At 44.2% G+C, this 14113-nt stretch overlaps 1 protein-coding gene across 2 annotated transcripts in view; it reads left to right on the top strand.

The window, feature by feature from the left end:
* The first annotated feature begins 13319 nt into the window (after positions 1–13319).
* LOC146869285 (E3 ubiquitin-protein ligase TRIM39-like) overlaps positions 13320–14113 on the top strand; it is a 114558-nt gene continuing 113764 nt past the window's right edge. Inside the window, exon 1 of one of the 2 annotated variants that reach the window (XM_085646989.1) lies at positions 13320–13867. In XM_085646989.1, coding sequence (XP_085503115.1) covers positions 13454–13867 — 414 coding nt within the window. In that variant the 5' untranslated portion in view covers positions 13320–13453. The remainder of the gene's footprint in view (positions 13868–14113) is intronic. The other variant, XM_085646994.1, reaches the window with a different exon arrangement.

Here is a 14113-nt window from a genome sequence, read left to right on the forward strand (position 1 = left end):
AACAAATATTGGTTTTCGGCTTTTCTGATTGGGTAATCAGAGATCGTCCTACAGAGTTCTCATGAAGTTTGTCCATTAGATCATCACACTTGCTGGTTCCGGTTTTTAAAGACAATCCATTGTTCCCAGGAAACTGGCTGGCTTCCCAGGGCGACCCTGGTGGGTACAGTCTGGTTAGGGTCAAGACGATGCCACTGTTGCTGGCGTTAGCGCAGGTGCACTTCACCCAAAACCTCGTGGAGTGTCGTCGGTCACAGTAGGTACAGGAGGCAGCCATCTTGTGGCAGGCCCAAATGGTCAACTTAAGCAAAAGAAACACAAAACGTAATTAATACATAGAAATGGGTAAAAAAATGTTATTCCCTCGCTAATACCCATATGTGTGTGTATTTATCTAGCAGAAAGCAACACTCAAAGCGGTTTATACTCACTTAATAAAGCACAAATCACAAATACATCACAAAAGCGACATATATCATGCAATATTCTAATTGTCTATTATTAGTATGCGTACATATTTAGTTTATGTATCAATTAGGCCATGCAAATGCAATCCCACGTGTAATCAGTTATTAATAAGGTTAGTTAGTACTTTTCACTTCAAACAATTAATACGATTACAAGTAATCAATTAATCTAATTAGTATAAGCATGCAAATTGGGGAGGGTATACAAAATTCTGCATTACTCGCTCCAGCACCATCACCAGTGACTAGGGCCCGATGCACCAGTCGCTCTCAGGAGTAGCGCGGGCCGGCCAGAGTCAGTCGGCCTACCGCTGGTGATGCAGGCCCAGGGCCGGATCTGATCCGGCCCCTCGATCTCTCACAGCCTGGCTCTGGATACGCTTCTCGGTCCACCAGCTTTGGGGGCAATGCCCAGCTATTGCTATGCTCTCCGTCTCTGGGGACCCCCGATCGACTGCTGCTACTGCCTCCGTTGATCTCTCGCTGTGTCGGGGCTGCAGGCTCCTGCAAGGCTTCTCTGGATCACGATTCAGCCGTTACCACTCCTGTGACTCTGTCGCCTCAGGCTACCCCAAGACCTCCGTGGCAACCAGTCCTCTGCTTCGGTGTGACAAGTCATGGGCAGTGGGCCCTGTCGGCGAGACCAAGCGACAAGCAGGCACGTCCTACCTGGTCGCCATCTCGGCCATGCCCAATATGTTTTTTTAAAGAAATAGACCAGCAGTCTAGTGAAAGAGCTGGTACCAAAAACACTGATTTTCTATATTGTTAGCCTTTCATCTTTCTTAGTTTTTTGCTTTTAGAAAAGTTCATGTAACTCAGATATTGCACACAACTTCCTTTCTCACTCCTCTCCCATACTCATAGTCACTCACACCACTATCTCGCTCTCTCACACACTAATTAAGCATTTACACTATTAATTCACTTCATATCTTTCTACAAACTTTCAATACCATCCTTTTCAAATAATAACATCACATACACTCTCCTCTTCTTTCACTCTCTTCTACATACACAACTACAGCCTCTTTATACACCTATGACATGCTCTCCCCTCTATCTCTCTTTCTCACACACTATGTACACTATGGGGCATATTAACAAAAAAAGGCGTTAAAATTATCGCCGCTTTAGCGGCAGAAATCTCCCGCTAAAGCGGCGATAATGGGCTTGATAATATGCCCTTCAGAATTCCCATAAAAGCCCATGTTCTGGTGTCAACATGGGCTTCTATTGGAATTCTCAAGGGCATATTATCAAGCCCATTATCGCCGCATTAGCGGCAGTTTTCTGCCGCTAAAGCAGCGATAAATTTGACGCCGTGCTTGATAATATGCCCCTACGTTTGTTCGACCTGGCACCATTGGCGAGGGTCTCCCTTCCATTTTTCGCTGTTGTCTCCTCTGTTTTTGCTGGTATTAGATGCTCTGGGCGTTGTGCCACAGCCATTCAGTGCCACAGCGCGAATGCTCCCTGTGTAAATATGACATGTGAATTGGTATATCCATGATTGGCTTATTTGGTTTACCTGTTAGTCCCTAGTATAGTGGCCTGTGTGCAGTCCAGAACTGCCACCTTGGCTGTGAAGTGCACCCACTTCCCAGCCCCTGAACCTTCCCTTGGCATCATGTAAGCCACTCACACAATTAGGAGCTACAGAGGGAAAGAAAAGGCCTAGGTCGCCCTCCTCTCAATCAATATTATTCTACACAGGCCTAGGTCTTAGAAGGTATATTGGCCGTAGCGCGTGGTTCAGACCCTATCGCTTAAGGTATTTCATACTCCCCATATTTCTAGATTTTGAGGTAGTCACCAACATGCTCGCCACCTTCAATTTTTAATTACTAAGGATTTTACTTCAGGCAGTCTCCCCAATGAGCCTCACGGTGTACAAGCTCATGTAGATTACACCTGGTATTTCTCAAATCCAATAATGAAAGAAACGTGAAGAGAGAAATATATCCAATAGTGATAGAGACGTGAAGAGAAAAAAAAGCTCTGCGTCTGGTCTGGACTAGAGGATGGGTTACTAGAGTTTCTCAATTGGCTCAACCATCAGGACCCCAGCCTCAGGTTCACATGGAACTACAGTAGCCAGACAGTAGTATATCTTGATCTGGACATCTATGAAGAAGGGGGTAGGTTATGTTCTAAAGTACATCAAAAACCCACGGATAAAAATTCCCTCCTGGCTTACAACTCGTACCATCCCAGAGCACTCAGGGATAATTTACCCGTGGGACAGTTCCTTCGGTACCGCAGGAACTGTTCATCCACTGCAACATTCTTGGACCAATCAGAGGAACTCTGTGCCAAACTTGAGATGAGGCGGTACCCCCGGAAGATCATCAGACAGGCTAAAAAAAGAGCAATGAACACCCCCACGGAGTGTTTTGCTTCAGAAAAATGAAAAAACAAAAGATGACTGCTTACCTGTGGTCATGACTTTTGATCCTTTAGCCACACAGATTCGTCAGTCCATAAGAAAGCATTGGGAATTGTTGTCAACTGATGAATTCACCATGCCTCCCCCGAGGTTCGCTTTTAAAAGATCTAGCAACCTGGGTGACAAACTTGTTCACACACGGGTGAAAATGGCACAGAGGCCTATAGAGTCATCTATCCCCCCTGGACATTACCCATGTGGACTATGTTCTGTGTGTGGATTAACAAAGAAAACCCAGAGTGTAACCCTTAACTCCGGAAAAATTTGGCATTTGAAGTGTTTTAGTAATTGCAATACTGCAAATGTGGTCTACAGACTGACGTGCCAATGTAACCTTCAATACATTGGACTTACAACGAGGAAGGTGAAAGTCAGAATACAGGAGCATCTTAGTACGATGAGAGTAGGCAAGCTCACGACTAAATTAGTACAATACTGTCATAATACCAAGCATACCTTTACGTGGGTGATCTTGGAGAAAATAACGGGTTCACCCCAAAACGTTGACGATCTACTGGCTTCAAAAGAAGCTAGATGGATTTTCCAGGAGAAGTCTGACCAGTTTGGACTGAATGACCAAATTGAGTGGGGTAGGGCAAGGTAATGAGTGTTCATTAAATGGACGATTTGACTTCCCCTTTTTTTCGCCAACTCTTGTCTTGAAGAGGTGTGTTTATGAGATAACATCTAATATCTTGATATTCTTTATATCCCGACCCTACAAAAATTACACTCCAATAAAAATTGTATTTTAACAAAAAACCATATTTTAAAAGATGAACAAGATACATTTTCTACAATGATAGGGTTTATTTAGATTGTAGTTATACGTTGAGAGATATACGTATAACACATATGATAAGAGAAGAAAAAACGAGGCAGAATGGTGAAAAAGAAAGGTATGGAGACACGTAGGGAAGCACACGTGTAGCATCCCACTATGAATCATTAAGGAAACCTTTAGAGAGGAACCTCACCTGGTAGTTTCCATATTGTCGTTCATGATACAATCAGAAACACCATATAGTGAGTTACTCGTTGTGTTTAATTCTGACTCTGGACACATAATCTCCCCAATTCAAAATAGTCCCCCTTAGAATCACTAAGGCGATGCAATAGAAACCTGAAACTAAAAATGTAACCGGCCAGTGGATAGCCAGGTCACTTATTCTACTAGTCAAAGATGGCGCCCATAATGGTAAATATAAGGCATATAGACATGTAGGGAAGCGCACGTGTAACACTCCATTGAGAATTACCAATGAACCCTCTGGATTTCTAGACTATGGTCCAGGACTGAACCATGCAAGAAAAGATTTTAAAAAAATTGAATACAGATCGGCACGTGCAAGCGTTTTACTGGGATCTACAGCCTCCCCAATCCAAAATGGCACTTGTATTTGTTCCGCGAGACAGTGGGCGGTCCTGGAGAGGGAATATAATCAAACACGAGAACACAACACACTCGACCGGCGGAGATAAGGAGCTCCGTGAGGCTTTGGGTGGTAAGGAGGTGTTGAATGAGAAGGAGGGGTCTTTGCATGACATCGATGATTCCATTGGTCTATGACCCCGTTTTTAAATACTGTGCTAAATGTCTATCTATGGGCAAAACCTCTATAAAATCCTGAGAGAAGGGGGCCAGAATTGATAACCTTTTTTGCCTCTCGACGTTGGGTTGATGTTTTTGCAGTAGCGGAGGTCATGTGGCCTATGAGGGAGGACCCATTAGTTTGTACGAATGTATAATGGATATTTGTAATCCCAGTACAATGCTGGGAAGTATACAGAGAAACAACTTAAGGAGAGAGGAACATTAGAACAGTGATAATGAGGGATTTGCTGTACTACTATGGGACATTATGTGGTTGATAAGAATGTGTAAACAACAGAAATCTGAGTTTATTGAAATTGCCCTATCTATAGATTGGCATTACAGCTGAATGCTGAACCACCACGAGGACTCACTAGAGGAGCCCTAGGGTGACCTGTATGAACGAGCTGGTACGCGAGGCCATGGCTCTACAAGGGTAATTGATGGACTCAAATTGACAGACATTTATTCGTTCATGTGGAATGAGTTGTGGTAATAGTTAAGTGTTGTGTGTCGTTTTACCTCTGGCAGTCCCCAAATGAAACTCTAAGAAGTGTCCCTGACGTGTGCCAAGCGACTATATTTGCCCTGACGAAATCGCTGCAAACACATTTGGCGATGAAACATGTTGGCACAAAATAATGGTATGCATATTTAGCAACCTTTTTAAGTCTTGAACTGGGTGCACATCTAGGGAAGAATAAAGTTTGAACCCATAGAGGGTGCACCGTGTTCATTTTTTATTTTCACTATTCAGTCGCACTACCTATCTGCAAAAAATTTTCTTTGGGTTTATATTTTGTTGGACACTTTATTATTTTCGGAGCGTGATGGCAACCAATGATGATAAGAGTGGGCAGAGCTGATGAGTACCAGTCAGCAGGCTCCATTGGTGTTGCGCACGTGAGGTGCCATCTCGCCTCCCTCACATTTTTTTTCTCTTCACGTCTCTATCACTATTGGATATATTTCACTCTTCACGTTTCTTTCATTATTGGATTTGAGAAATACCAGGTTTAATCTACATGAGCTTGTACACCGTGAGGCTCATTGGGGAGACTGCCTGAAGTAAAATCCTTAGTAATTAAAAATTGAAGGTGGCGAGCATGTTGGTGACTACCTCAAAATCTAGAAATATGGGGAGTATGAAATACCTTAAGCGATAGGGTTTGAACCACGTGCTACGGCCAATATACCTTCTAAGACCTAGGCCTGTGTAGAATAATATCATGTAAGCCACCCCTATGGTAGGGAGCATTGTATGTGTAAGGTAGGACATACCTTGGTGTGTGTAGCATGTCCTGGTAGTGAATTACACCCAATTTCGTTTTTCACTACTGTAAGGCTACCTGTTCTCCATAGGCCAGAATATGCAGTGTGACTATTTCACTCTATAGTCCTAACTGACCCAAAGAACATGGTAGAAAAACAAATTTAGTATGCCTGAGCTCAGAATATTAAAATACATCTTTTAGTGAAGTTTATTTTTATATTCTGTGTTTCAAAATACTACTTTTAGAAAGTAGGTATTTTCTTGCCTAAGCCTTCCAGTGTGCCCTGATGTTATGTGTATTGGCTGTCTGGTTTTGGAGGGACAGGGCAGGCTGAGTCAGACCTGGGTTGAATAGAGAGATCTGCATTTGGAGTATATGGAGGGGTAGCTCCTTGACCTGAATAGGGCTGTGCCTGGCAAGGTGAATGCTGGCTCCACCTCCTACTGTGCGTCTGATGGCAGACCCCCTCTTTCTGAAAGGAAGGATGCAGCCTGGTAAACAAAGTGCTCCAGGACTGTGCAGAACTGGTTCTGGCTGGGTTCAGTGACTTGTAGCTTTTGAAAACAATGACTTTTGGGTATAAATATCTGTGCTGAAACCCCTACAATTTGTATTGCTCCTGGACATCAAGACGAACCTCTGTCCGTGTAACTGAAGGAATCTGCAGGAGGTAACTATCCTTGTGCTTGTGTGCTGTTTCTTGGACTGGCCTGCAGTGGTTACCATTGGACTTGGAAGAAGAGGGAAAAGGACTTTGAGAGAACTTTTATTAATCTTGCTAAAGCAATCACCCAAGGGCTAGGAGAGAGCTAGCCTCCTGCAGGAGTCTCAGGCACATCAGACTCCACCACCAGCCTCCTGTTTCCTCCCAGCGAGGATTTGATTTCTATCTGCAGGTGAGGCTCCTGTGAGTTCCAGGGCCTCTAGTTCTACTACAGAGAAGAGAGTGCTGAAATCGTCGCTAATGCCCGTTTGCGAGCCGCCGCAGCTAAAAGCGCACCGGAAAATCATCGCGCCGCTGCCGCTGAGTGCTCGCTACCAAAGATCATCGCATCGCACGCTTGCGGGCTGCCAAGTGCTCGCTAAATCCAAAGATCATCACATCGCATGTTTGCGGGCTGCATAGTGCTCGCTAACCCCACAGATCATCGCATCGAGATCATCGCATCACGACATCGCAGCACGGACGCCGGGCGTCTGCCATTTTCATCGGATCGCATCAGGATCGTCACTCCCTCGCGGAGCGCCATTTCTTTGCATCGCAACCCGATCACACACGCAACAGGATCGTCGCCTCGTCTCCTCCCTCGCGGCAAGGAGTCATCGCATCAACGGCCTAGCGTGCAGAAGTTTGTCGCCTTGTCCCCGCATGCATCAGCAGATCAGCGCATCGTCTCCTCCCTCGCGGCAAGGATTCATCGCATCGCCGGCCTCGCGTGCTGAAAATCATCGCTACAGCTTCTTTGCGACATTTTGTTGGTTTTGCTACAAAATCCAGGTACTTTGTAAGTAAAAGGGTCGCAGAGACCACTGCTTTGAACTGAACTCCTCTTTGCACACTTTGAACCATTTTTGCAGCATTACAAGAGTAATCCTATTTTTCAGTATTGTGGCTTTTTACCGTTATTGGTCTTGTGTTAAGTCTATATATAAAGATACTTATTTTTTATAACTACCTGTGTGGTGTCCCTTTGTAGTGTTCTTCACTGTGTTACTGTGTATGGTCGTAAATGCTTCACACACTGCCTCTGAGATAAGCCTAGCTGGGTTATCAAAGGGTGTAGGCTGCTTACTCTGACTTAGGAAGAAGGGTCCCTACTTGGACAGTGGCCAGCCATTGCCAACTAGAGACCCCCATTTCTAACATTGTTGTCTTCAGTTCATTCACCACGTCATACACAAACTACCTGTCCCTCTCATTCTTACTTTCTATCTAATTTATACACCTCTCACCCCTATCTATTCACCATACCACATATTTACAATACACAAATACACTACACACCACACAATTCCAAAACTAACAATTCCAATTCAAAGCACATAATTCCACTACAAACAACATGCATCCACTCCACTGCAAAAACACAAAACATAAATAAGGAACAAAAAAATGTACAATGCCAAAAACTCAAACTTCCTCAAATGCGAGACCGACTGCATTGCAAATGCTGGTCTCTATTTCCATCCTTCCCAGGTGCCTTCGACTCCCTTCAGGTACCTTAAAGCACGTACCCCATATTTATCTGCGTTGATCTAAGTTTATTCTTTGTTAGTGGTAACTCTCATCTTGTTTCCCTTTAAGCAGCGATTACCTTCCTTGTGTTCCCTTGTCCTGATGATGACCACAAGTCATGAAGGTCGAAACGCGGTCGACTTGTATCAGCCTAATCGGGATTGCTAATCATGTCTTGCTTTTCCACTGCTTGTATTATAAAGTAAATGTTTACGCATAATAATAGTTTCAAATATTCCCAAAAAACGCTGGTTTATGTTTTTCACGTCTTTCACTTGCGCTCAAACACATTTTCACAAACACAAGGTGTTCACCTTGCATGTAGTACACAACCAAATAGTGATGGTTGATGCTGCTTCATAACCCGTTTAAAGTATAAATCTATGCTGCTTTGTTAATGTAATTATGTTGAAACAAAAAATTGGGACTACGTGTTTTGTATGATTAATTTACTTTCCAAATTGTATTCCCTCATAGACTGCCATTGAGACGTTTTTAAATGATACTGTACCCCTCTAGGTCTCAACTGGGGTTACGGATTTCTCCTGTGACTTTTAATACCTTGGGGAATACATGACATGACATGAAAGATGTAATGCTGCGGAATGTGTGCGCTATGAAAGCTTGCCCTGGTTGCATGTGTGCTTGAGTGAAGTACAATACATGAAGTGCTGTGCAGCGCGCAGATGGTGAGTGGGTGTGCTGTCAGCGTGTGTGTGTGTGTTTGGGAGAGTGATCCCCCCGACAGATTGTGTATTGCTGCCTTCCTGTGAGATGGGTGGGACACACACTGGAACGAAAAGGAAGCGACTCCCTTCACACTTCAAAAGATGCTCTTTGATTCTGTGAGAGATCAGAAGGAAGGGGCCTGGACACATCACAGGAAGAGAGTTAGGGCTGAAAAGGGAGTCATAAAGTGGAGGGCTGGGGTCTGGGATTAACCTTTAGATGCACATATCACTGTGGGTGACATCCAGGTGTGAAGTCTGGTCACTTCCATGAGTGGTTTTATGGGACAATCCGCTTCAAAGTCTTGCCTACTGTGACAGACATGTGTCATGAGGAAAGAAAAAGAGAGGTGCCCACTTTAAAAGAAGCAGAACCCCAACATAAACCTTCAAAGACTCAGACACTAAATCACATTTGGTGTCTGGAAAAGGACTATAAGAAGGGGAGGTTCTAGTCCTCAAATACTGGTCTTCTGCCAAGCAGCCAGACAGGCTGTGTGAGGAGGGGAAGCTCTACAAGACTTCTGCCTCGGTGCAAAGGCCTGGTGGGTCCATGCTAGGTGAGGGGACATCACCCAGGACACCAAGATTACCTCCCCTGGAGCACAAGTGCCTGCCTGCTTGCTAAGACTAGTGTGCCCTGTGAGGGTGAGGAGAGCGTTGGAGGGAGCGAGTTCCAGTGGGGAGCCCTGCACGTGCATTCCCTGGGTGAGGTGTGAGGCTATGCACCAATCAGGGTGTAGCCCGTGTGCAATATCACCTGTGCAACGCCAGAATGCCAAGAAAGGGGTGCCTTGTTCTGAGCCGTAACGGAAGCACGGTTCACCAGGTCACTCCGCTGCGGAGACATCGTGTTACAGTAGTTGTCACAGGGGAACTGATTTTGTGCCAGGAGTGCCGGATTTGTGACTGCCGAAATCAGCGACTCCTTATGCCAGGAGCGGCCAATGTAGTGAGGGCGATTGCATAAGGAGAGTCTGCGCCTGGATCATGATCAACATGGGGCTGCCAGTATCCCTTTGGCCAAGGGTTCAGGCCTAAGCAATACTGCTGTGATCAGTGCGTCTAGTCCACACGATTAGATCTAACCTGACGGATTCCCCGAGGATCATCAAGACACTGCCGAGGACATAATACCCTCATTGGAGCTACGATTGGGAGCCAGAGGACGACACCAGCCCACCCTCCCCCCTCCGCTAGGGGGAAGAGCAGCTTAGCTTTGTGTCTGCGGAGAAGCTCTGATCACTGGAAAGAAGTGGCAGCGCCGCTTGACAGTGAGAGACTGGGCTGCTGGGTGCTGCTGTGTACATCGGGAGCGGCACATTCCTACCCTACACCATCCGGACTCATGAGAGCCAGAGGAGAGGGCACTCGATTCACCAATGAACATTGCCACACCGCCAGAGCGGGTAAGACTGGAACTGGGCCTTTGTGGCCCCGGAGGACTTGCTGCTAACGCTGCTATGGCACCATGGACGCTTTTGAATAATTCCTCAAATGTCAAAGGGAAAACTGTTGAGTGCGGCCTAATAGTTTGCATTACCTGGATGCAGCCACCACTAAATGTGGAATAACGCAAAACACATTACAAGAAGGCGGGTGGGAACAGAGATCTGCCTGACAACTACTAGAGCCCAGACTTGAAGGGAGATTGCGTTATTGCTTCCGAATGTAATTTACCTTTGTATTTGTAGTGTTAGAAATAAAATGCTTCTTTTTTCTATAAAAGCGAGTATTGGACTGGAGATTGATTTATTGCTCGTACTGTTTGCACTTTGAGTTAGGAGACATGTTCATTGAACTGTATCTAAATGCCCCCAAGGGAGCCGTGAGTGCTCAACCACAGCTAGCCCTGGGAGTCAAGTGCAGAAAGGATACCTGTCCCAGTTGATCCGGACCCATAGTAGGTAGAGCCCTGGGACATCAGATGTAGAAGGCCTCAACCACCACGGTTGAGCCCAGTAGCCCCTATATGCCCCTTGGCCCTCTGAAAGGGTTCTGACAAAAGGCAAGAAAAAAAGGAAAGACAGAATGAGAGAAGAAAATAAACAGAGAAAGAAAGGAAGAAAGAAAGAGAAGGAAAGAAAGAAAGAAGGACATAAAGATGGAAAGAAAGAGAATGAAAGAAAGGAAGATAGAGAGAAGGAAAAAAGAGAAGGAAAGATAAAGAAAGACAGAAGGAAGCATTTAAAGAAGAGATGAAAGAAAGCAAGGGTGATAAGGCAAGAGAAAGAAAGAAACATGGAAAGTGAAAGAAAGAAGGAAAGAGAAAGAAAGCGAATAATAAAGAAAGAACGAGAGAAAAATGAAGGAAGGACAGAAAAAAGGGAAAAAAGGTGAAAGAAGGTAAAAAGTAATAGAAAGAGCAAGAGAAAGAAAGAAACAGGGAGAAGGAAAGAGAGAAAGATAGAAGGAAAGAAGATGAAAGAAAGGAGAAAGAAAGGAAGAAAGAAAGAAAAAAGAGAAAAATAAATAAAGTGAAAATAAAACAAATTAATACAGAACAGTTTCAAACTAACTCAATCATGTGAAATAGCAGCTGCCAGAAAAGCTAAATATTCCAAAAGGAATTTACAACAGCAATGGCAAGAGCTGGGATCTGTTAAAGATGTTATGTGCCCTGTGTTCACATCAGAACCCTCTAAACACAAAGGCAAGACTAAAGTAATTATAAAGTAAAAACAAAAAACACTGCCACTGAAGGGAACTGGCTTATGTGTGGATGTGCTTCTTGTGAGTGAGCGAAATGCAGTCACTCAAAGTGACGTTAACCAGTAGCTTTAGTAGGCTGACCCTCTGCCTCATGCTACATGGTGTAGTGGGTGGAGGCAAAATGTGAATGACACAACAACAGACCAATGGATGAAAAGGGGTGGCTGAAAGCCGCTATATGTAGTATATTATATATATTTTAGTACAATCAAAAGGTCTTGGTTAACGCCAGACCTAAAAATAGAATACAATACAAACTTCACATCAGGATATTTTTAATGAATGACTGAAATGTATGGCTAAAAACCTGCATGCATATTTTTACATAATTAATCATTCATATATGTGTCAGTAAATGTCCACACGGGGATTGGCCCATCTTGGTGCAGCCTGTTAGGACAAAGTTTAGACTGGCATAAGAACAGCGGAATATGTATGTACTCTCTGGGATATAACGTACACATCTGTGGTTATGTGCATAGTATATTGAATAATTACAGATTCTCAGGGGAGCCCTGGTACATGGTAGACAGTGAATTGTTCTGATGACACACAGGAGTGTTGCAAGCTGCAGACATGTTGTGAAGATATTTCACTCTCATGTCTTACACTGACCCTGAAGGACTTTCCATCCTTACACAATTCAAAGAATCCGGGTGAAGCCCCTCTCTCTTCTTTCAGCATCAGTCTGAAACGTCTTAAGCTGTAATAAACCACGACCAGAGGAGAGAGCACGAAGAAGGAAATTAGTGATCAATACACTTTTCAGCACCAGGACGCCTGCTAAAGAAACACATACAAACAATTAAAGGTGCACACCGAAAATTCGCAGAAGTGTATATATTTCATGTTTACTTTGGATTTGGAAATAGTTAATAGTGACTACTAACTATGCAAGACGAGGAGAGTAAAAGGGTCTTTTATGTTTTATTCACTTTTTCAGTGTCTACCACGAGAAAGCAAACAGCTTTTTATTGTAATCACTGGTAGGTTCTGACCTCTGACCTTTAATGAACAGCTCCTGTTTGAGTATAGAAGTAACTGATATGAGCAGTGTAAATACTGAATACACGTGAAATATCAAGGTGCTAAATTAAAATAATGTGTAGTTATAACCAGTAAAATATTTACAAATATTTTCCGAACAAAATAGAAAGCTTGTTTTTGCACAAATGTTTTGTGATCAGAGTCAATGGAAATAATGGATTTTGCACAAGTTGAAATGGGCATGTAATCACGGCTATGCCACATGTACCGCATAAAACTGTGTCTGCCTCAAACAGATGGACAATGACTAAAAAGCGCCACATGTGGCAGCCCCTTTCCAAGGCTCCACTGGTCACCATTTATCTGATGAAAGTTGTAGTGAGGAGTTTAACTGCGCTAATGAGATGAAACCTCTGCTCAGACAATGATTGTGTTGGATAACATTGCAGGATAGTGAAATCATGCGGTCAAAGGTTGCTATTAAGCCGCATATTTTGCCTCATCTCGCTGTATAATTTAGTCCACCCTGCGGTATAAATTGCTCCTCCAATTACGGGTAATGCCAGTGATCCCGATAATGAATTATTACATGTAAAGACGTGAGAAAAGCAGTTATTTTTCAGCATTTCAAACAGAAAATGCCTGAAGAAATTGTTTCATAATTATTTTCCAGATGTCATTCCAGTTCTAAAACAAATATTATAACAAGCAGACGCAGAATTGTCAGGTTAAAACTAACTCGGAGGATTCTTTCGAAATCCATCTTTAGGTGTCCGCTCCTGGCACTTACAGAATCGGAGAAGAAAACTAAAATCGCTGGTATTTTACCGAGAAAGAAGGGAAACCTCGAGTCAGAGCACAGGCAGCAGAGGAGTCAGTTCCCTGCTCCGACTGTAACATGAACCCGGAAGTCCCAGCGCAGCCAGAGAGGGGCAGACGCACAGACACACCCACTGCACACAGAGAGAGAAATGAAACTTAACTTTACTTCCTGCATCTCTGAATCATGGCGGTGGCAGCTCAGCTCGGGGACCTAAAGGAAGAGGCCACTTGTTCCATCTGTTTGGAATATTTTACGGATCCGGTCACTATTGATTGTGGACACAACTTCTGCCGCTCCTGCATCACTCAGAGCTGGGAGGGAAGAGATGGAAACTTCCCCTGTCCACAGTGCAGAGAAATATCTCGTAGGAAAAAACTCCGACCAAACAGGCAACTGGGGAACATGGTGGACATTGCAAAACAGCTTCATCTGCCCCCAGTGAAGCCCCCGGAGGAGAATCTGTGTGAGAAACATGAAGAGAAACTGAGGCTGTTCTGTGCAGAGGATCAGAGGATGATATGTTTGGTCTGCCGAGAATCCAAGGAACATAAAACTCACTCAGCAAGTCCTGTAGAGGAGGCTGCAGAGGAGTACAAGGTATGTCTGTGGGCGTTCATGGATCACAAAATCACTTGGTGAGCCACACCAAGGGGCAGTCAAAGAGCACAAGCGAAGTACGCGGTGTTAACAAATCACGAGTCACCCTTTTTATAGGGTGGCCAGATTGCTCCATGTCACTGGGACACCTCTTTTCCATTCCTGGATTTAGCTTTTAAATATCATTTTTAGGTCTCGTCTGACCCCGCGCATGCGCTGGTCTGGCGAGACTTATTGAGAGGGCTC

The sequence above is a fragment of the Triturus cristatus genome, chromosome 1_1 (genome assembly GCF_964204655.1).
Source record: "Triturus cristatus chromosome 1_1, aTriCri1.1, whole genome shotgun sequence".
In the NCBI taxonomy this organism is placed as follows: domain Eukaryota; kingdom Metazoa; phylum Chordata; class Amphibia; order Caudata; family Salamandridae; genus Triturus; species Triturus cristatus.